Source organism: Pteropus medius, unplaced genomic scaffold (assembly GCF_902729225.1).
Source record: "Pteropus medius unplaced genomic scaffold, Ma_sr-lr_union100, whole genome shotgun sequence".
Taxonomy (NCBI): Eukaryota; Metazoa; Chordata; class Mammalia; order Chiroptera; family Pteropodidae; genus Pteropus; species Pteropus medius.
In genome coordinates this window covers 8456933-8477236 of record NW_024342471.1, presented here as the reverse complement: position 1 = coordinate 8477236, position 20304 = coordinate 8456933, and the positions used below count along the sequence as shown (strand labels likewise).

The 20304-nt window shown below is 40.0% G+C and overlaps 1 protein-coding gene and 2 pseudogenes across 3 annotated transcripts in view; all 3 read right to left on the bottom strand.

Moving 5' to 3' along the window:
- Positions 1-17812, bottom strand: part of ACSS2 (acyl-CoA synthetase short chain family member 2) — a 42856-nt gene extending 25044 nt beyond the window's left edge. For 2 of the 3 annotated variants that reach the window (XM_039864145.1, XM_039864147.1), the window contains exons 1-2: positions 17559-17812; positions 12960-13155 (exon numbers count right to left, since the gene is read on the bottom strand). In XM_039864145.1, coding sequence (XP_039720079.1) covers positions 12960-13155; positions 17559-17736 — 374 coding nt within the window. In that variant the 5' untranslated portion in view covers positions 17737-17812. The remainder of the gene's footprint in view (positions 1-12959; positions 13156-17558) is intronic. The other variant, XM_039864146.1, reaches the window with a different exon arrangement.
- On the bottom strand, positions 33-3521 carry LOC120603344 (40S ribosomal protein S9-like; annotated as a pseudogene).
- Positions 10874-10982, bottom strand: LOC120604209 (uncharacterized; annotated as a pseudogene).
- Positions 17813-20304: the final 2492 nt, after the last annotated feature.

The window sequence follows — 20304 nt, the reverse complement described above, 5'->3', positions numbered from 1 at the left end:
GAATGTATTTAATACCACTGAACTGTACACTTAAAAATGGTTAAGATGATAAGTTTTATGCTATGTGTATTTTAACACAATTAAAAAAAAAAAAAAGAAGAAGAAAAATCTAACAGCAACAACCTTGCTGCCAGAAGCTATCAGATTGTCTATATAGCAAGGCTACCCATGCAAATAAAATTAGGTTTCTGTCAGTTTTGGATGTCACATTTGGATTCTCTGACTTAAAATAAATAAGGCAGTCATCTTCAAAAGTAACTAAAGATAAAAGTTCAACAAGAGGCCTGTGTGACTGCTCTTGGATAGATTTCCATGAAGTAAAACATCATAGTCAAAAAGAAACAAACGCTGGTTTCAAAATGAGCCTCTAGTCAAAAAAAACCAAAAAAAAGCCCCTGAGAAATGCAGATATTTATATGCTATAGAAAAGTTTCCTGCAAAAACAACTCTATGTTATATGTTCTGGGGTGAATAGCTTCAGGGTCTTATTTATTTTATTTAAATAAAATAATGATTCTCCCAGCTGGTAAAACTTTAAGGCTTTTGATAAATAGATCAGATCTTAGAACCCCAAGTGAGGGCTGTTCTCAAAGCCTTACATCCCAAAAGAGATAACACATAATGTCTGAGGCCCTCCTAAGTCTAAGAGTCTGTAATATTCTCTTGTCCTTCCTCTGTTTCAAAATCCCAAGCTCCTTAATGCCTAATGCATAAAGTTCATACTGTTTCACACTGTGTCCTGGATTCCTCCAGGGTCTGGCCCTACCTTAACTGATCAACTTCAGCTATGCTGTTCTTCAAGGCCCATCTTTAGCTCCAGCTGAAGCTCTCTCAGCCCCAGGGAAGGAATGCTGTAATGGGAAATGAATGGACAGGGAAAGAGCTCTAGATTGGAAGTCAGGAAATCTGGATTTTAGGTCAAGCTTTGCTACTTTTCACGGTGTGAGACCTTTTACAAATTATTTCACTTCTCGGGGCCTCAGTTGCTTCAACTGTAGATGAGGGGAGTATTTCATTAAATGTCCTTTCTAGGTCTAGATTTTATTATTCATTCTGGCTGAGAACAAGAAAGAGGATTAGAAAGTTAGAATCAGGAAAAGCTTCACAGAGATGATGGCATTCCAGACGTTTCTTAAAGAATAAGTAGGATTTAGACTGGACTAGATAAGGAATAGACCAATTCAAGGAGAGGGGAACAATGTTAGTTAGCTTAGATGCAGAAGTGGAAAAGCACAAGTCAGTCTACAGGCCAATGCCAATCCTAAATAATATTTTCATTTCCATCACTGCTGATTTTTCATAAACTTATTTGATATTAAAAGACTATATGCTGTTATATCCTGACTATTCCTATGCAATTAAATAATTTATATTTTTAATTGAGTAGTAGTGATATAGATTAATATTTATAGTTTTAAAAATATCTTTTCCTTGGAAAAATTTAAATTGGCAACTCCTTGGGGGTCCCAGATGAAATATTCATGAAATTTTTTAAAAGTCTCAATCATTAACATAAAACAAAATAGCAACCAATTCATTTTAGACCTTATGCTACATTTTGTTCGATGTAAGACTGAAAAGATAAAATGTTAAGGCCATGAAGGTCAAGTAAAGACTAAGGGACTATTCTAGATTGAAGAAAACTAAAAAGATATGAAAATTACATGTCCTGTGTGATTCATACTGAATCCTTCTGCTATAAAGCAGCAATCCCGAACCTTTTGAGAACCTGTGCTTCTATGAGAATCTAGTGCCTGATGATCTGAGGTGGAGCAGAGGCGGTGATGCTAGCACTGGGGAGTGGCTGCAAATACAGACAAAGCCCGCTGCTTCCCTGTGTGGCCTGGTTCCTAACAGGCCATGGACCGGTGTCAATTTGCAGCCCAAGGATTGGGTACCCTTGCTAAGGAGGACATTATTCGGTCATTTGGCAAAACTTCAATGGAGTCTGAGAATTAGAAGGTAGTGGTTTATCAGTATTGGATTCCTGATTTTGATAGTTGTATTATAGCTATATAGGAGAAAGTCTTTATTTGTTGTAAATACACAGTAAAGTATTCACGGGTCTGCATCTTACCCTCAAATGGTTTAGGAAAAAAAATTATTTGTATTACACTTGCAACTTGTCCCTTTCTTCTTTTTCTTCTTCTATTTCTTCTCTTACTTCTCCTTTTCCTCTTTTCTTTCTCCTCTTCCTCCTCTTCCTCCTCCTCCTTCTTCCTTTTCTTCTTCTTTTTTTTTTAAATGTTGATCCTGTTTTATTATCTAATTGGAAAATTAGACAATCCACCAGTCCAAGAGGGAATGGGTGGGTTTAATCCTCCTCTTGGTCATTACCAGCTCCGGCCCCACCCTGGCCCTTCTTGGAGTTCTTCCCCTTCATAAGGCCTCCCTGTATGGAAAGCAGAGGGAGAGGTTGCAGATGTGCTTCTGGGAGTCCAGGGGACAACGAAGGACCAGATATTCACTACCTGTTTGCGGATCCTGAGATAGCACTGGCAGGTCAGCACTCAGGCATGGTAGATGGACTTGGCCAAGCCAAACTTGAAGACCTCTCTGAAAAATCCTTGATCTTTAGGTCCAGGATGTGATCCATCTTTATCTTGCCCTCGTCCTGCACCCAGATGCAGATGAGTAACCACAGCAGGATCTTGGCCAGAGTAAAGTTAATCTCCAAACCTCAGGTTTGTTTCAGAGCCCATATTCACCAATCAGCTTCAGCTCTTAATGGAAGTGGGATTCCTTGAAGGGTCTCCATGGGAATTACTTAGGTTTTGCCACAAACCTGGCTCTGGGTAACTGGTGTGTTGGTTCCATTCTCTCATCCATACCTAAGTACAAGTTCCAGTAACTGAAAAAGAGCTGTACTTGTAACTTTTCTATAAATTTAAGAAATGTTTCAAAATTTAAAGAGAGGACTCATATAAAGGGTCTCAAATACTTAGTTTAAATTTTATTCTGTAGGTTAAAAAAAAGTCACAGAGTCTCCTACACTAAAGGCCCCTCTCCTCTACCTCAAAACTTTTTGCCTACTAAAATCCCAAGCTATGGAGGAATGGAAATGGATATTCTTTGCTAGAGTGGCTGCCCCCAAATCTGTGCCTACTGCTAGCCAAATTACAAAAAGAAGGGAATGAGACGCTAGTACTTACTTTCATAAGCTTAAAATCTTTGATTAGAGATCTAAATCACCCATCACCTAAAGCCAGTCTTGGGGGATAATGATCAAGAAGAAGAAATGCAGGAGTAGGAAATCACCAAAGGAGTGCAAAAGGAAATAACTTAAGTGTGGTCAATCATAAAATACTTCCTGGAAATGATGGGTGTTGAGTCAAGTTTTAGAAAAGAAGCTGCGTTCATCAGAGGAGAAAAAGGACATTTTGGAAAGGATAAAAAGTCATATGTAGCTGCCAGTCTTGAATTCCTCTGTGTAACAATGCCTTTGGACATATGTGATATGTATGAGTATTAGCACCACCTCATAGTAATATATCTTTTCAGTTTGTTTTCTCACCTTTCATCTCAGCTAATCCTCATAGCAATCTTATAAGATTGGCAGGACAAGATTTGCTATCCCCATTTGAAAGGTCAGGAGATCGAGGCTCAGAAGAAAGTCATCACATGCTAAAGGTCACAAAACAATGGCTAGGACCTCTGCCTGCAGATCCTCAGACCGAGCTTTTTTTTTTCAGCCATAACCATGATCAAGAGAGTGATCGTTTCAAAATGTAACTCTGATATGCCATACTCTACTTGAAATTCTTCGTTGGCTCTCTACCACTTGTTACAGCTGCAATTTTACCTCTGTGTATGAAACACAAATTCCTGATCCTTCCCCAAAGTTTCTCCTCCCAGTTTATTCTCCAACTTAACTAATGGAAATTCATTTTTCCAGTTATACAAACAAAAAACCTTTGACATATCCTTGACTCCATTCTCTTATATGCCACATTGACTCCATTCTCTTATATGCCACATCAAGTTCGTTAGCAAATACTATTGGCTCTGTCTTCAAATTAGTCCAAAATCTGACTACTTTTCATGATCTCTGCCATTACTTCATTATCATATGCCTGAACTATTGTCTGTGCCTCCTTACCGGTTTTGTTGCTATTACCCTATGTCCCCCATCCACTATTCTCAAGGTAGTATACAGACTATATACAGTAGATATCTGTTAAAAAAATGTTTAATAGATTAATGAGCTTATCACAGTTAAGGAAAGGGTGTTATTTCTTTGAGGTTTGCCCTTTAATGTTTTTAGTCTTGTAAATTATCATTATAAATTGTAGTCAACATTTTTAAAGCCAGCTCTCTAAGTAAACTACTGGCCAGACAAGTGACAAATTGTCAAAGAAGCTAGGGCTATGTAAGTAGAAGCAGTGTCTACAACAAAGAATGCACATGTTCTTCTGGCCAGAACAAGTTACATCAGCTATGTGACACTGGCCAAGTCACTCCCACTCTCTAAGCCTCAAGTTCCTCATTCGTAGACCGTTGTTGTGAACCATACCCAGGTTTAAAAAAAAGGGGGGGTGGGGAAAAGATATACAAGCACAGCACAGAGGAGACATAATTTATTATTAGAATAAATAGAAAAGTCTTAGGTATTATGGAGGATTGTAGGTTGAGTGGTAGAATATGGCTGTCAATGGGGCTAATGTAATCTTAGATATACAAAATCAGAACAAAGAATAGTAATAGTTCCCTGAACAAGGCTGACCATAGCTAGAATTCTTAATGAGAGATATTGGCTAACTAGAGTATGTCTAGAGGAGACTGACACGGATGATGAACGAGTTGTTCAGGAAACATCATACAGGGAACCTGGGAATGTTGACTCAGCATTATCTCATCCATAAAACAAGAACACTGGACTAGATCAGGGGTTTTCAGGTTCTACGTACATATCTCACAGGGACCACAGTGACAAGGTGAAGAAGCCAACAGAATGTGGCTTTGGTCCTCCCATCCATGCTTCAACAAGATCAGCTTTGCTCTTATCTGTTTTAGGTATGAGCTTTGGTATAATGATAAAAATAGCTAATATACTCTTTGCCAACCACTAAGCCCTTTATATGGATTTCCCACTTATTCCTCACAACAATCTATGTCATAGGAACTGTTGTTATTCCCATTTTATGGATGGGAGAACTGAGATTTAAAGAGGTGAGGCAACTTGCCTAACTAATAAGTATAGGGACTGAAACCCAAGCAGAGTCCAGAGCTTACTCCTGTTGATCACTATACATACATTCTATTTGAAGAAAAGGATTCTAATGCTTTTAAAAAACTGAAAATTACTAGATCATGTTCAAGGCATCTTCTAGATTTAAATTTCTATAATTCTACATTCAGCCTGGCAAAGAGATATAACTGCCCTCAAATATCTGATGGGATGTCTTATGAATAAAATAATAGGATTACTTTATGTGGTCCCAGAACATAGAACTAAGACCAAGAGAAAAGAATAGAGTGGGGAGAAAGTTATGGGAAGGGAATATATCTAAGAACTTTGTAACAGAGCTACCTAACAATGGGATAAGTAGTGAGTAAACTCTGTGGTCTTGATAGTGTTCCAGAATCAGGATGATCACTTACGGGGATTGTTGGGAAATAGAGATAGTTGGGGCTACAGTTCCTCCTTTGTATAGGAAGTGGACTAAACCTCAAAAGACAGGAACTGAGAGACTCAAATTCTCAGCTAGAGGTTCAAGAGATCATTTCCGGTGCCCAGTACTCTCCCATACCAAATTCGGCTCCAAGCCTTCCATATTTACTGCTCCCACATGACTACCTGCTATCTTCAAAGGACAGAAGGCAAGTACTAGGTTCCACCTCTTCCTCCAACCTCTCCCAGCTGCTTTGTCACTGCAGTTCCCTACGTTTGTGACAGAAATTCTTAAAGTCAGTGCCGGAAGTCACTTGAGCAAGTATCCTGCTTACCCTCTCCCACACCCCCAATTTACAGGTGGGAAAAAAAAGGCTCAGAAAAGGGCATTATCTGAAACCATTTTCCTCATTAAATATTTACTGAACACACTGGTAAAAGAAGTTAGCCTAGATACGAACTCAGGTACCTGACATGGAGCTCAGGACATTCAATCAGGTCTCAAGACAGTCTCCATTTATAATACATTTATTATTACAAATGTTAGCATATATAATAATATATTAATGGATAACATATTGTTGTTATTATATTTATTTTTTATATCCCATCTACCTCCAAAAAGTGACAAGTGAATTGGACAGCACAGCCTACTTATCTCATTTGCACTACTTTAGAGAGGTGTTCTTTAAGGTGTCAAAGTCATGAACTCAGGGAGAAGTGAGAGAAGCAGATTAGAAATCCACCTTAAACATGAATTCTTCCAGTCCTCCTCTAAAATCTGCCTAGCTGATTCAAGTGGAGAAAGACTGTTCCCTGGCTACAGTTATTTCCCCACAAATCTTCCATTAGCTTAAAGTTCCATTATGCTACCAGCAACAGTATTGCCCCAGGCAAGGGAGCAGACTCTTCCTTGGCTCCTTCACCCTAAACCTTCTAAAACCTTCCCTTTCTTTCACCATCTCAAGGGAAGCTGAGCCCGCCTACTGAGTCATCAAAGAGTCGCTACTAGTTTGCAACAGAACTTCTAAAACCACTTCCTCTTCAGAAACAATCATAGAATCCTAAAATATCAGAGCCAGAAGGAAACTCGCAGAGGACCTGTAGTTCATCTCCCACCATTCCCACAAAGGGAAGGCCCAAAGAGAGGAAGAAAACAGTCTGAGGCCATCTTCTTTCTCAAATGAGTTTATTCCTTTACCAAATATATTTTAATCCACAAAAACACTGTTGTGAAACCAGTACAGATATAGATGAAGGACAAAACTGTCTCTCCCTTCCCATATCACTGAAATGAACTTCAGGACATGAACCTAGATAATTAAGAGTCCTTGGACACGAATGCTAGGACTATACATTGCAGGGCTCTGGCTTTCCAGGTTACCTTGACAATCTTGTCAGAACATGGGTGTGCCTCACCTTCCCTACCATCTCCACTTTCTCAAATACTCATACTCACACATACCCTACAGGGATCTGGAGAGTTCTAAATATCACAATCTGGAATTCATACTCAGGAGCATACAGGGATCCTGAGAGCAGAGCTTCTACCCTAAGGTCACTCCTAAAGTCACCTGCTTCACAGAAGCTCCAGTTTCTAAGGAAGGATTGCATAATAGCCAGAGATGTAGGAAGAGGGCAGTAATTTCAATTGAGAATGAGGGGTAAGATGAAGCAGAGATAATGACAGCCACAGGCAACTGAAAGCAGTGAAAAGAATGGACTATACCAAATTTCTTGGTCTTAGAGACTGAGGTCACCTCCTGAAATAACCCAAATATTGAGCAGCTAGTATAAATCATAAGAATAACTGCCATTAACCACTCTTTCCACCCTCTCCCCATAAATCCTTTAATTAATCCCCCAAATCCCCTTCTGTCCCCCAGTGTCCCCTTAACTAGCTATCTCCCACTTCATGAGCTACCCCTAATACCTCTCACTATCCCCACTGAATGACTATTACAATAATTTTTTTACTGATCACCTTCTCATATATATACACAAAAATCTCTACTAACACCTCTACCTGACACATTAGGGAGAAGGAAGCACAAGAAGGATTGAAACCAAAGTTTTATTTGGAGGGAATATTTAGCCCTTGGACCAGAAGAAGGTGTGCCTTTAAAAGAGGTAAAGTTTTATACAGACTAAAAGGATCCTTGACTCTTCTCTCACTTTCTCCCCGTCTCCCCACTATCTACATACCCAGTTACTTTTATTGTTTTTTTTCCTCTAAATTACTCTAAATTCTATTCCATTCCCACCAGCAGTATCCCAGTTCAGGCATTTCTACCCTGAATACAAACTCCCAGTGCTCTGACTTCACACTCCCACTTCCATATGTATCCAGGTTAATCTTCATAAGCCCAGCTGTGACCACATCATTCCCGTGCATAAAATCCTTTCAGAGATCTCCCAAAATAGTCAAGATCTCACATTCCTGGACCTCGTCCACTGTTGAAGACAACCTCAATTCCTCTTTCTCTCACTCCCCACATCCAATCCAAGTCAGCAACTTCCATGAGCTCTTCACTTAAAATATATCCAGATTTTGACTATGTCTAATCACCTTCAAGCCACTACTAGCGTCTAAATCACCATCATTGCTCACCTGGATTTCTATAGTAGCCTTCAAATTGGTCTTCCTGCTTCTACTCTTGCTCTTATACAATCTATTCTCAATAAAAGACATTATATAAGTTAGTCAAATCATGTCACCTCTATGCTCAAGATTGTCCATTTTTCCCATTTTCATTGTGAATAAAACCCAAAAGTCTATATTGACTTTCGGGATTCTACATGATCTAGTGTCCTGCTGACCTCATCCCCTGCTTCAGCTACACAAACTTCCTAGCTATTCTTCAAGCACACCAGGCAGCAGCGCCCTCCCACCTCAGAGCCTTTGCACTTGCTCTTCCAGGTACCCGGAATATTTATCCTTCCCAACCCAACTATCTGCATGGCATACTCCATTTCCTTCAGATCTCTGCTCAAATGTCACCTTTATCAGGGTTCTTCCCTTATCAGTCCCCATTGTCATTCCCTTTTCCCTTATGCTACTCTGTATTTTTCTATAGCACTTATCACTACCTGTCATATATTGATCGGTTTGTTTATTTATTGTCTGTCTCCTTAAGCTGAAATATAACCCTCGTGAGGGCAGGGTCTTTGCTTAGAATAGTACTTCATCTCAATAAGCATTTATTAAATGAATAAATTATTCCCTGCATAAACCCTTTACCCCAGAGAGACTTGTTTTTCTCACTGTCCCAATACAATAATAATGGTAGCCAATTTTGCTGAGTGATTTCAATGTGCTAGGAGTTGGACACATGGTTTTCTTTTAATCCTATTCAATTGACAACTCCATGAGATAAAAACTATTTTTATCTATATTTACAGTTGAGCCTTAAATCTGAGCCTTAAAGAGGTTAAGTAACTTGTACACAATCATATAGTTAGTTAATGGCAGAAGCAGGTCTCAAATTAGGTTAGTTTGACACCAAAATCCATCCTCAGAATTTTTGTGTTATACTGCCTCCCTACAATGCTTTCTCCCTTCTGTGAACCATTCATGTAAGTGGCTTTTTGCAGTTTGGCCCATAATTGTTTTCAGGCTGTTCTATATAGGCTTGTCTTCTCAACTGGAATGTAAATTCCATGAGACCAGAGTCTGAGCCATTTAAATCTCATAATATTTTATCTAATATTTTTAAGAAAATAATTGAAATTAAATTTATGGCTAACATGGCTAATTTCTCTTTTCATTGTCAAAGCCAAGTATTGGACAACTAGAATAATGAAGAAGTATTATATGGTGAAAAGAGTAGTTGACTAGGACTGAGGATATCGGAAGATTAGTCTCAGCTCTGTCTCTAAGCAGTATATGACCCTTAAGCAAATCACTTAGCTTTTCTGACCCTTAATCTACCCACCTGTAAAGAGAACTGGCCTACAATGGCTCTAGACAATTGCTTCAAGTTCTAAAAATACTATTATTCCATGAACATTTACAATGTGTCAAGCCAAAAATAAGAGGCCAAATTCTTCCTTAATATGGTTCTATTTTGGCTATTTGGAGTACTTTCCTAAGAGCACAATTTCTTTTGTGGATTATTTCAGTCTATGTATAAGACATGCTCCAAAATAAGGAATGAGATACAAATGTGGTTTGCTAATGCCCCTACAACTATCTAAATGATACAGCTTAGGTTGAGAAGAAAGCCATACTATGGCTCCATAAGAAGTATATCAACTGGAGCAAATCATTGAAAAGATGTCATTTTAAATAACATTAATAAAAATTAGAACAGGAAGAAGGTGGGTGGACTTTCCCTCCAAAGACAAAGGACTTTGGGGGGAAAGGAGGACTTAATAGAATAAATGATATAATAGAGAGTCTGAAAAATATTGAGTCTATGATAAAGGCAAATAGTGCAAGAAAAATGCCGGGCAATTTTTAATATCAGGAAAAAAAATCTACCCTTAAAGGAAATGCAATCGTAATATCTTACTTTTATGTAAACATTGGTTTAAAATTAACTAAAAAACTGAACTATAATTAAATTGGGAAGATGAGAGAAAGAAGTTGGAGTATACAAGAATTAAATTCTCATTTATCATACTAGGAAGTCAATATTTTCTTTAAAAAAGATGAAGAATTATCAATATAAGCATATTATTTAAAAATATAGAGGTAGCAAAGGGAAGTAACCACACATCTGGCATATTTGTACTTTACTTCTCTAACAAATGTGATTTATTTGTAGTGTGCTTTTGCTTTACTATAAACATAAAAGAATTGAATAATAATGGCCCATACAGAACTTGTCTCCCACTCATCAGCCCCTGTATCCATAACGCCTACATAGGGCTAAGTACCCAATGACTTTAACAATTCTTGTTGACTGAGTGACCAATGTAAAAATGTAGTGAAGATGTCTTGTTATGGAGTTGCAGAATTTTGCACCGGAAGTAAATTTAGAGATTATCTAATCCAGTACTTCTCAAATTAGTGTTCTATGGAATATTTCTTCTTATAATGTTAATAACATGCTGAAAAAAAAGTGTTTGGGACTCAAATAAATTTGGGAAAACACATGTTAAACAAAATTAACCATACGTGTTTACTGTAGGACTTCCTGGAGGCTTTACAACGTTAATATAGATTGGCAATCCCATGAAAAAGAATTTATTATGTAATATTTCTCACATTCATTTGTTTCATGAGTTAAGAAGCAAGCCTTTTTTTTTTTTTTTTAATGCCTACAGCACCTGGAATTCCTAGGTGGTCTCCCATCCAAGTACTAACCAGGCCTGACCCTGCTTAGCTTCCAAGATCAGGCATATTTAGGGTGGCATGGCTGTAGACAGCAAGCCCCTATTAATATCTCTAGTAATCAGTGGTTCCTGGAGCATTCTTTGGAAAACACTTATCTAATCTACTCCCCTCATTTTACACATGGGGAAAGAGAGGCTCTCTGGAAGCTGTTCAGGTATGAAAGGTGGGAAACTAAAAAGAAGGGTATCAGGATTCTGGAGTAATCTCCAGTGAATGAACAACTCTGGCCTGTGTTTTCTCAGTCCTTCACCATGCACCTTAATTATTTCAAACTAGAGAAAAAAATTAGACACAGGCATCTCCTATATAGATCTTTAAAGGTTTTCTGATCCCTAAGGAACTGAAGAGGTGGGCCCAAGTGTCAGTTGGAGCTCAACATAAAGTCCCAGGGCAAGAGCTAAAGGAAGTCTAAACAGACATACAGACCATGAGTTTCAGTGGCATAGTGACTCCAAATTGGGCAATGGCAATGTGATAATAGACCCACTCACATTTATACAGCGCTTTCCAATAAATAAGTAAATGTTTCTACATTGTCTTATTTGGTTCTCATAATAATCTACGGAGAAAGACAAGGGTGGAATTATTATCCCTATTTTATGGAAGAGGAAACTGACTTTGAGAGTTGCCTGTCGTTACACAGCAGGTGAATGGCCGAATTAGAATGAGAACCTAAATTTCCTCCTCACAGGTTAGGGCTCTTCTCAACATATCACACAAACTAGGCAATTTTGACTGAGTACCAATTTAACTCTTCCATGAAACATCCATTCTGCTCCAATTGGCTCACTTAATAATAGAATCAATTTTCAGAGTGTTCATGGCGGTAGCAGAAGCAACAGCTCAATTACTGGAACTTCAAGGTCCTATTTGGGTTTAGTATATTAATACCTCCTATAGAACAATGTTGCCAAGAGCAGGAGGTCTTAGAAAATTCCTGCTGGGGAGGCAGCATGGCTTAGTTTTACAAGGAAGGAGTCAGACAGACTGGTTTTTAATCCTGTCTCTACTACTTACTCTGTGACCTTATTCATTGTGTAACCCTTCTGTGCTTCATTTTTTTAACCTGTAAAGTGGAGCTAAGAATACCTATTTTACAAAGCTATTGAGAGGCTAATATAAGGAACTGAGAGAGATAGTATAGTGTCATGGTCAAAGTGTAATCTCTGGAATTAAACTATCTGGGTTTGAATCTCAGCCCTGCTTTTTGTTAGATGTATGACTTTGGATAAGTCACTTAACTTCTTAGAATTTCAGTTTTCACTATGTAAAATGAGTAAAATAAATAGTGCATTCTTGGTTTTTGTGAGCATCAAATGAGATAATATTTGTTAAGCACTTGAGCGTAGTGTCTGGTATATAGCTCGATAAAAGGTAATGACAGAGACTCATGAATATGGACTATTAGTGGTTACCAGAGGGTAAGGGGTTGGGGAGGGGAGAGGTAGACGGGGTAAAGGGGGTCAAATATGTAGTGAACTAACTATGGGATGTGAACACACAGTGTAAATATATATACCTTACTGTTAAAGTGTACAGCTGAAACTTATTAGATTTTGTTAACCAACGTCACCATAAAAAAATTAATTAATTAAAAAAAAAGGCAATGATGACAACAGTAGTGAAAAATAGTAGTGAAAAATTCAATACCAACTTTCCTCCCAAAGCAAGAATGAGAAAGAAAGCTATTCAGTCTGTTCTTTTCCATTTACCTTCTCTCTTTCCTCACCAACTACAAGCCAAGAACAATAGACAAGAAGTCAGGACAATTGGCTTTGAATCTCAATTCTGTTATATGCTATTTATGTGATTTTAGAGAAGTCATTTAACTTCCTTGAGGTATTTTTCCTCACCTGAGATATTAAGAATACTTTGCTTACTTTACCAAGTTGTTATAAGCATCAAATGAGTTCATGGGTTTTAAAGTACTTTGTGAACTATGAAACACTATAAAAATGTGAGGTGTGACTTTTTATCTATCGCAGACTATAAAATAAATATTGTTACCAGTAAAAAGCAATTTTATCGCCAAGCTTTTTCTCATGGACAATTCGATCCAGTACGTTGTAGCAGATGTTGGTAGTTGCTCCTTTCATCCACTCAATGAATATTTTCCCTTTAGTCACATCAAAGTTGTACTTGAGGAAAGGGCCAGGACATGGGGTCTTCCAGTAAAATTCCTTGGCAATGTCTCCCCAAAACTCTGCAACAGAAAGGGAAACCTGAACATCACTAAGCTTCTCAGGTATATTTAACCTCAGATGTCTTACCAGTCTATGCACAGGACCAAGTCACAACTTCCTTGCCCTATGTTATAGGGCCTACCACCTGGGTTCCTTTCTCTACCTGTCTAATCTTATCACTCACCACTCTCCTAACCCACCTTCTTTCTAGTCTCATGAGCTGAATCTTGACTCAATTTTTTTTTTTTTCTCTTCAAAACCCACCATTCCATTTTCACCATCTATTCAAATCACAGCCACCCAGGGCCTATTACAATGCCTAGCATATTGGAGGCAATTTTTAAATGAATTAATTAGTGAAAGGAAGAAATCTTTTACCCACAGAGCCTTCTATAACTGCCTTTCTCTTAATTTGTTCATTCATTATCAGCAATTATTTAGTGACCAGGTCTTTCTCCTACTACTACTTGCCCAAGTGTTACCTGCTATATGTTGCTTTAAACTCTTTGTATTATTTCATTTAGTCCTTACCACAATCCTAGGAGGTAGTCCTTATTTTCATTTACATTTTATTGATTTGAAAATCAAGGCTCAGAGAGGTTAAATAACTTGCTCAAGGTTATACAATTACCAAGCCAAGACTTGAACTTCCCTGAGGAAGATATTTTTGCTAAAATCGGAAAGATGAATAGAAATTTTTCTTCACTTGCCCGCCAAGAAAGAGAGTACTGTGGGATTGGAAGGAACCCAGGGTATGGGTTAACAGGAACTCCATAAAGCTGAAGCACTGACAATAAGAGGAAGAATATCAGGACTTGATGCATAAACTAAGCAGATCATGCAATGCCTCTGGGCATGTTAAGGAACTTGGTATATATCCTAAGAGCAAGGGAAGGTCATTGGATTTTAAGCAGGGAGTGACATGATCAGATTTACAATCTTAAAAAATTTTCCTGAAACTGGAGAAAATATACTCAACAAGTAAAGTATATGATTGCAGAGCACTTAAGATATTCTCAGTACTGGATCAGGAGCTAAAGAAAAGAAAGACACTTAGAATCATAACAATGGAAGGAACTTTAGAGATTATCACCCTTCATTTTAGTGATAAGAAACTAAATTCAAAGAGACAAAGTGACTTGCTCAAGGTTATAGGATTTAGTTTGTACATTCTAGTTGAAGAGATAAGACAGAATACTTCTGAGTGTACAAAACAATATAATTGCAAGCAAAATCACATGGTGTACCATTTGCAATCCATTAAAGAAATCCAAATTAAATCATCCTGAGGTGCCATTATATACCTATAAAAACTAGCAAAGATTTAAAAAATTAAAGCTAATGCCTGAGTGGCCTGGAAAACAGATATTCTTACATGATAATGGAATTATAAGAAATTGGCATTATCTTAGGGGAAGGCAGGGCAATGCCTGACAAGAGCCATAAAAATTTTTATACTCTTTCATCTGCTAACTCAACTTTGAAGAACACTTCAAGAAAATAATCCCAAAGTAAGAAAAGAGATGTTTATAGAACATTATTTACACTAGTGAAACTGGAAACAACCCAAAAGCCCAACAATGAAAAAAACCTGATGAAAACTAGTAATACTAGTAGTATTACAATAGACTATTAAATGGCCATTAAAGAGAAAGTAAATGGGAACTGGCATTTCAGTGAATGCCATACAAGTACCAGGGACTGGGCTAATCTCATTTAATCTTTCTATGGCCCTATGAAATAATCATTAATTATCCTAATTTTATAGATGAGAAAACTGAAGCTCAGGAAACATAAGAAATGCTCCCAAGGACCACACAGTAAGAAACCAGAATACAAAATCAGATCGGACTCTAAAATCCATGTTGTTAACAACTACATCGAGTATATGTGTATACTCAAAAATATTTTTAAGTGGTAATAGTAGACATAAATTATGTAAAACTGTTAATGAACTACATTTATATCCATCAACAAGGAGTAAAGAAAACTGAGTTTTATGATCACGTAGTTTTGTTTTTCAGTTTTTAGTTTCCTGGGTTTTTTTGTTTTTGTTTTTGGAGGTGTTGAAATGTGGATGTTTCATTGGCACACATTCTAAGTACTGAAGAAGTTCCGAAGAGGAAAAGATGAGCATGGACTGGGATAATCAGAGAATGCTCTATGGAATTGGTGGAGTTTGACTAGGTAGAGAGGAGCAGACGGAAATGGGCAAAAGCAAGGAGGTGGGAAAGGGATTTTTGAGTATCCAGTATATCAATGAGAATAACCTGTTGAGAATGAAGGGTGTGGTGGGCAGTAGTGGGAGATAAAAGATAGAGTGATGGAGTGGGGCTAGTTATCCAGAGACCTTGAAAGAAAGGCAGAATTTTAATTTGAAACCGTAGGAAACAGGGAACTATTGAAAGTTTTTGAAGTGACAGAAGAAAGTAATGTTTCCAGAATATCAATCTAATAGTGTTTAGATAAATATATCAGAGATTGAAGGTGGTGAGACTAGGGGAGAAAGAACCAATTAGGAGTCTGCTTCCTTGAGCTAAAAGAGTCTGTGGGAATGAAAATAAAGGTAACTCAATAGACATTTTGAAGTAGTATTTGACAGAATTTGGTGAAAGACAGACTGTGGCAACAGGGAAAAATAGCATAGCTATTAGGAGTATAGGTTCTTTAGTCAAGGCCACTTCAAATCCTAGCTCAACCACTAAGTAGCTTTGACACCTTGTGCAAATTAGTTAACCTCTCCAAGCTTCAGTTTCCTTCTCTGTAAAATGTAGATAACAACAATCTCTACATCAAATCAAACAGGATTTGTGCTTGTAAGCAGTAAGCAACCTATAAATAAGTAAGATATAGGTATACATAGATTTTATTGGAAGAGAGGATGATGAAAGGAATTTATAGTTTGAGATAGTGCCATTGATAAATAAGGATTAGAAATTTAGTTAGGGGAACAGGTTTGGGAGGGAAAATTGGTAAATCACAGTCACAGTCATATTTAATATGGTATAACATCAAGGTGTGTGAATGAAATGGTTTACAGATCTATGAAATTTGGGACCAGAGCATAAGTGAGATCCTGGGCGCAGAGCTAAATAGGAGCTATATAATAGGAGTTATTATTGTGGCAGTTATAGTTCACCCTGGAAAACAGATAAACTCATGATGGGAGAAAATATAGAGAGGGAGAGAAGTGAAAAGAGGTCCGAGGACTCAAACTTGACCACTGTCTGCAGCAATCAACCACTCTATACTTAATTCAGTCCTGTCTTGCATTACTCAGTAATTGCTTCATCCATGTTTTTTTATTGTTATCAAACTAACCGCCAGTTATTGAATGTCTATGGTGCCTCACTCTATATATAATGCACACTTCACTTATTACTCACTTTTGTCATCCTACAAAACTACAAGACAAGTATTAACCATATCTAAAAGGAATCTGATTGTTTTTAAAATCTGCCTAATACCACCCAGAAAATGAGTGGTAGAGCCAGGATATAAATCTAGATTTTTCTGTGTTGGATTTCTGGCCCATGCTTGTGTCACTGCCAGACATCATGCTGCCTTCCAACCCAGGTACAGTTTTGACCCCTTTCCCAAACTGAGGAGCAAGGGCAGGGAATTTTCCTCACATTTTCTTAAAGACATGGAAGGAACTGATCAGAATTTCTGAATTACTGTCATCCCAACCCCCCAACCAAAAAAGAAACACTAAAATGTGACTTGTTCAGTCTTATATTGGGTAATTTCTGTTGGGATTTCTGAAATATTAAAAATAGATCTGGGACTTCATAACTAATTGTAGGGACTCCAGGATAGGAACCAGTTCTTGTCCTTCAACAGTGGAGACTAACACACTGGTTAAAGAAGTCAGGGTCAGGAGGCAATGGCTGAGTTGGTGTAAAAGGGGCTCTTCCTTCTCCTCTCGTCTCACCACCTTCAATCTCTGATATATTTATCTAAACACTATTAGATTGATATTCTGGAAACACTACTTTCTTGTCACTTCAAAAACTTTCAATAGTTCCCCGTTTCCTACAGTTTCACATCTTAGGAACCCTTCTCACAAAACTTTCGCTTTCTTCACAGAATCACTATCTCCTCACGGAAGCTATATCTCCTCACGAAACCCGCAGTCACCAGGAAACTCCTCAACTCCTAGGGAAACCTCATCTTACAGAACCTCCTTCTCATATAACCTCCATCTCTTCCCGAACCCCTTGTCCATCTCCTCAATGACCCACAATTTTTCTCTCACAAAACCTCCATCTCCCAAGGGAACCCCCTCATTCCTCCTCAGAAAACTCCTATCTCCTCATGGAACCCTCATTTCCCCACGGAACGCCCCCAATTCCTCACTCCCCTGGCAGCCTCTACTTCTGTCCCCACTGACGCCCCAAGGCGCGCCGGGGCCCAGGCTCACCTCGCGGCTCCTCCACCGAGCGCCGATGCAGCTGACGGTAGCGCTGTAGCGAGGCGACATGCGCGGAACGGCTGACCTCGGGCGGCGGAGACCAACTCCGTGCACGGCTCCAGGCTCCAGCCTCCACCTGGCTCCCGCTGCCGCTGCCGCTCCGGCCTCGCTCCTCGGGAAGCCCCATCGCGTCAAATTCCGAGTACTGCTGCCGCCTTTGCTGTCGTCCCGGGTGCTCGGGGGCGAAAAACAGGGCGTCCAGTGGGCGGGGCCTCGGGAGAGGTGGGGCCTGGCTGGTGGAGGCGGGGCTTAGGTAGACTAGGGGTGGGCGGCCCGGAGGGGCGGAGCCATACCTCCTGGGAGCAGGACCAGGGTTTTGCAAAGACAAGGATAGAGAAAAGTCAAGCACCGCTTGGGGATAGGAGAGGAACCGATTCACGGAAGGGGTGGGGCCGTAGGGGAAAAGCAGAAGGGGCGGGGCGGGGCGTGGCAGGAGAGGAGGCGGGCCCACGGAGTGATCAGGGTGGGGTGCGGTCTCGGAATGACAGATGAGAGGTTGGGTTAAGGCGGGGCTAGAGCGGGAAAGAGCTTGGCTCACAAGAGAAGTTGGATCAGGTCCACCGCGGAGCCGCCCCTTGGTCTTATTTCACAAGCCTGTCACCTCATCGAGCTGGAAAGCCCGGTGAAGTAAGGTTCAGGACTCTTCCCCTCAAAGAACTATCCCTCCATTCCAAGTAAACCCTTCCCCTCTGACCTCAGAAAAATCTCCTTCCACGATGACGTTGAGGACACAGCGAGAGGACAGGATCCCCCTCTCTGCTAAACTCAGTGCCAGCTCAGATTTTCTCCCACCCCTGAGGACGTGTCTTTACTCTCCCTGCCTCCACACGTTTTGACTCAGCTCTAAAGTATAAGATTCACTTAAGAGTAGAAGGTGTGTTTAGGTTTTTGCTAATAAACCCGCCTCCTCATTGCCCAATTGGTGAATTCAGGGAAAGGAAGGAATTTGTCACAAAGCAAATAATGGCCAATGACCAAGTTAGGGCCAAACCTAGGTCTCCTCACTCCAAGTCTGTTTACCCCCTCATCAGGCTGAAGCTAAGGCTTGTGAAATACTGTACCAAAGTCTATGCAAATAGGAGGAATCACTCATACCCTTATTTCCTTCCCAGCCCTTTTACTTCACTAAGAGACTACGCTCATCTGTCACACCTGGGCTCAATTACCTTTGGCTTCCCTCTATCCTTTCCACTCCATAAAAGAGGAGCCAGGCAGAACCCTCCATCTCCCACCTGCACTGGCCACCAAGAAAGGCCTACCCCACCTATCAGTTCACAGAATGGCTGTCAAGGCAAGAAGGAACCTTGAACATTTAATTCCAAGAGTGATTCTGAAGCCCAAGGCAGTCAGCCCTCACTTCCTGAAACCTACACAGGATGTGTGACCCCATCAGGCCCAGCCTTCCTTCCCACCTGTACCCTCATTCTTTGCTCAGCTAACCACAAGTGCAGCACACCCTAAACTGAAAAAAGATTTTTCCATGGTCAGACCTATGATCCAGAGCCCACCCAGTCCTGAAGGAAGGGTCCATCTCAGAGCTCCCTGAAGAGGTACAGACCTCATGGAGTGGACATGGACCCCACTGAGGAGACAGGTACTTCAACAAGGAGACAACTGCAGTGAAGGGGCACACACTTCACTGAATGTACATGGACTCCACTAAGGGAGCACAGATCTTGCTGAGGGGTCTCAGGTCTCAATGAAGGGCTGTGGACGCTGCTAATAGGACATGAATTAGCATTGAGGATCACTGACCCTACTGAGGGGACATGGACTTCCTTCTAGGAGATATAAAAGATATAGACTTTACTAAAGAGAAATTTACCCCACTGAAGGGCCTCTCACTACACTGAGGGCACAGACACCAATGAAGGAGCACAGATCTCATTTGGTGGGGACAGGCCCCATTGGGGAGATTAGACTTCTCTGACGCATAATAAGCCCTATGGACTTCACTGAGAAGATACTAACCTCTCTATGGGGAGGAAGGCATACAGTAGGAACACAGTCTCAGCCATAGACAACCATCTTCCCACCGGAGACACAAAGTCCTCTAGTCTCCCTAGCCTTTCATCCAAGTCCTAGAGCTGTTCCCGATACACTGCTGCCCCCTCCTGTCTACAGGTGGCACTGCACAGTAGATTTTCAAGTAGTTCAGGTCATCTCTGAGCGTGGAGCCTGGGATTGGAGGAGGGGATGTATTTCCAGGAGCTTGACTAGCCCCCTCCCTCTGCCTGTGAACTGTAGGAAGAAAGTTTGGACAAGAGGCCTCATAGAGAGGGGACCCCTCATCCTTGGAGATGGAGAAGTAGTGCAAGCTTTAGAGTAGTTGGAATTCCTGAGAATGGGAAGAGGATGGAGAGGGTTGGATGAGATGAGAATCCACGAGATTAAGGAGGTGATAATAATGATTATGGCATTATCGAGTAGGTGCCAAGCCCTATACTAAGAGCTTTCTGTGTGTTATTTAATCCTCACAGCCCTCTGAGATGGATACTATTATTCTTTCCATTTTTCAGATGAGGAAGTTAATACTAAGTTTATTTGTCATGCCCAGGATCACATAGTTTGTAAGTGGTAGTACAAAGAATAAAACCCAGACATCTAGATTACAGAGACCCACTCCCCACTCTGAGCCCCAGCCCAGCCCACTCCACTTCTGCCATACCACCACACCCATTATTAAAGCATTCTT